Source organism: Castor canadensis, chromosome 1 (genome assembly GCF_047511655.1).
Source record: "Castor canadensis chromosome 1, mCasCan1.hap1v2, whole genome shotgun sequence".
Lineage (NCBI taxonomy): Eukaryota > Metazoa > Chordata > Mammalia > Rodentia > Castoridae > Castor > Castor canadensis.
This window is the reverse complement of record NC_133386.1, coordinates 135874911-135878346: the sequence shown is the minus strand read 5'-3', so window position 1 is coordinate 135878346 and position 3436 is coordinate 135874911. Positions and strand designations below refer to the sequence as shown.

General features: G+C 34.0%; 1 protein-coding gene across 1 annotated transcript; it reads right to left on the bottom strand.

Moving 5' to 3' along the window:
• Positions 1 to 2010: 2010 nt before the first annotated feature.
• On the bottom strand, positions 2011 to 2955 carry LOC109676796 (olfactory receptor 5I1-like). Its single transcript, XM_020153054.2, has one exon. It carries the CDS (start codon positions 2953 to 2955, stop codon positions 2011 to 2013), a length of 945 nt encoding a protein of 314 aa, XP_020008643.2.
• Between the last annotated feature and the right edge of the window lie 481 nt (positions 2956 to 3436).

Here is a 3436-nt window from a genome sequence, read left to right as displayed (position 1 = left end):
TACTCATGGCTGGGAGCTACATTTACCAAATCTTCTAAGTTAAAATTAGTTTTAAAAAAAGTAATTGGATAAGTTTTCAACATAAGTCCTATATACCCAGAATATTTGCAGAGTCTGCTTCTGTTGCTGAGGTTGGAATTAAGTCCCTTTCAATAGTAGCACAAAAGCCACTCAGACTTCAGCAAAGACCATGGGAGAAGGACTTAGTGAAATTAGGGGAAAATGAGTGGTTTCATAAGATACTGCTTATCCTAGACCCAAAATACAAATTCAGTGTTAATAGCTGCCTTATAGCCATGGGAACTTTATAAGCACCTGCAGCCTCTGGAGATGAAACACGGAGTGATCCCTGTGCAGTGAGAGTGCAAGCCATTGGGAAGCACAGAAGCTTATAACAGTCTTCTGAGCATTAAGTAAGCAGGGCTGAGTAAAGATTTCATAGATCATTGATCTAAAATACTCTTAATTTTACATTGAAATCACCTGTAGACCTTAAAAACAAATGGCACAATCTAAACCATTCTCTTACTTGGAAATGGTTCTATTTTCTCATACATCATGTAATATTTGGTGACGCCATTTTTGAGTACCAAATGGAGTAGTGTAGCAAAAATGTATGTTCATATGAAGCTTCATGCTACTCAATGTAGATATCATTACTAATAGATTCTTGCATATGTTAAGGAGTTAAGTGGCATGAAAAGCTATATTTAAATATACTGCATCTAACCTCTTTGCGATTATCTATAATCTGGGTTGAGAAAATCTGAAACAAAATATTAGAGGGATTGGTTTGCTTGTGTAGCTCTGAAGGAGTGTGTTCTCTTCCTACCAAATGAAGAACCAAAAATTCTGAACAGAATCATTGTTGATCACAAATCTCCAGAAAAATTCTTGGGGGAATTTAAAACTTGTACAAAAGAGGTTTTGGCTGTATCTTGCAGGTTTTAACAACAAATGTATTCAATGTAATTTTACACTGGTTTTCTACCACAAAGCTTATAAATATTTATTATCAAAGAAGAATAATTATCTAAAGCAAGACTTTTTCTGAAACACATTTTGCAGAAGTATACATCTGCCAGTTTCAGTCTTCTAATGTAACAGCCCAGGGTTAACCTGGAGGCCGAGGGGGACGAGGGTAGGACCTTGTGATAGATTAGTAGATTATTCTATTCCTGACATGCTAGGGAAGAATGTTCCACACTTTCAGCAATACTTTGATGTGTTAGAGTAAGAGGTAGAAAAAAATAAATCATTTTCATTATGACTAACCTGTATTGTTCCTGCTACATTTAGAAAAAAGTTATCAAATATTTGAAGGTAGATGAATTATACAAGATTATTTAAACTTTAAAGATTATTTGATCTTTTAAAACTATCACTTTCCTAACTTTCTTATCACAATCTTGTTATACAACTTGTCTTTAAAACAATGCGTAAAATTATATAAATATATATAATAATAAGCATCTATCTGTATAAATTGTGCAGGGACTATTCACAGCACTTAACCATATTAACTCTATTAACACTTTAATAATATAGGTAAAATATTCTCCACCATCTTAGGAATGAGTTAACTGAAGCAAAAAATTAACTTCTTCAATGTCTAACTCATTTTCTATGTACAAATTTAGCGTTTAAAACAAAACAATCTGCTTTCTTCCTCTATCTAGAATCTCACTTCTATGTGAGATAGTTTACACACATATGAACACTTAAACACATTTTTCTGGGATCTTTACTATATCCCAGAATAAAATGACACAATCCATCTTGGCATATATCCCCCTAATGGAAAACAAAGAGCTATCCAAAAGCAGATATTCTTTAATTGCCACTTGAAAAGCTTAATATTTACATATATCTTGGGATTGGCTGCCTTTAAAGAAAATGTTTTTAAATAAATTCCCTAGTTTGAGTAGTTATGTGTTTTCTGGTGAAGTTATTGCAAGTTCCCAATGAGAGTTTGTAAACAGAATTAAATGAATTTTAAAATGTTACTTCTCAGGAAGAATCTACCTTAGATCTTATGGCTTTCCAAGCTGCATCTTTTACATCTTTGTTTCTTAGACTGTAAATCAATGGATTCAGCACTGGAATGATAATGGTGTAGAACACTGAAATAATTTTGTCAGTGTTGGGAGAATACAGGGAGCTGGGCCTTGAGTAAATGAAGAGCAGAGTTCCCTGGTAGATGGCCACAGAAGTCAAGTGAGAGGCACACGTAGAGAATGTTTTCTTCCTCCCACTGGTAGAGCGGATCCTTAAGACTGAGAGGAGAATGAAAAAGTAAGAAATAATGATGATGATGAAACAGATGATTTCAACTGAGCTGCCATATGTGGAGAGGAGCCACTCATTAACTGTTGTGTCTGAGCAGGACAGCTTAAGCAGGGGAGGGAGGTCACAGAAAAAGTGATTAATGACATTTCTGTCATAGTATTTCAGAATAAAGGTGAAAGATGTGTGAACCAGGGAACTCATGTTGCCTCCAATGTATGACAAAACAATCAGCCATATACAGAGGCCCCGAGACATCATCACTGTGTACAGTAAAGGGTTACAGATGGCAACATAGCGATCATATGCCATGACAGCCAAGATAAAGGACTCAGTGTCTGCAAAAGTACAGAAAAAATAAAACTGAAGGGCACATGCATAATAGGAAATAGAGTTGTTCTCTGAGAGAAAGTTGACCAACATTTTGGAAACAATGACTGAGAAATAACAAAGGTCTATGAAGGATAGGTTGCTGAGGAAGAAATACATGAGGGTTTGAAGGTGTGCATCAATCTTAATCAATAGTATCAGTTCAATGTTCCTCATTAAAATCATACCATTCAACAGCAGAAATATGAGGAAGAAGACAATTTGTAGCTCAGGGCATGTTGGAAAACCTAATAGGATAAATTCAGTGATCAAGGTGTAGTTTCCATCTGTAAATTCCATCGCACATAGACTTTTCTGAGAATTCTAACATCCTAAAATGTTATATGGTTGAAAACAGAAAAATAAATATATATAAGTTTATGTCATTGTTTTTAAAAAGTAAATGAATAAGCAAGGAATCAAGAAAACACATTATCCTCATATATTTTGAAATATATCCTTGAGAGTCATATTTTAGAATTCAGTTGCTGTCAAATTTCAGAGTTGCAGGTTTAATTTTATATATTTGGTTACCTCTTTCTGCCATTAGATGGTTGGCTACCTGTATGCTGGTTTTGCATATATTATTGTATCACAAGTATAACACAATAGCTGATGAGAGGGTTAAAGAAAGTAATAATTTAATGAATGGACTGATGATCTTATAAAGGAAACAAAACACATTTTTTATTTAAAATAGGTGTATAGAATATTGCAATGGTAATTTAAAACAATCTGCTTTTACTATCAAGGATTTAGTAGATACTAGTGTGATGTGTCT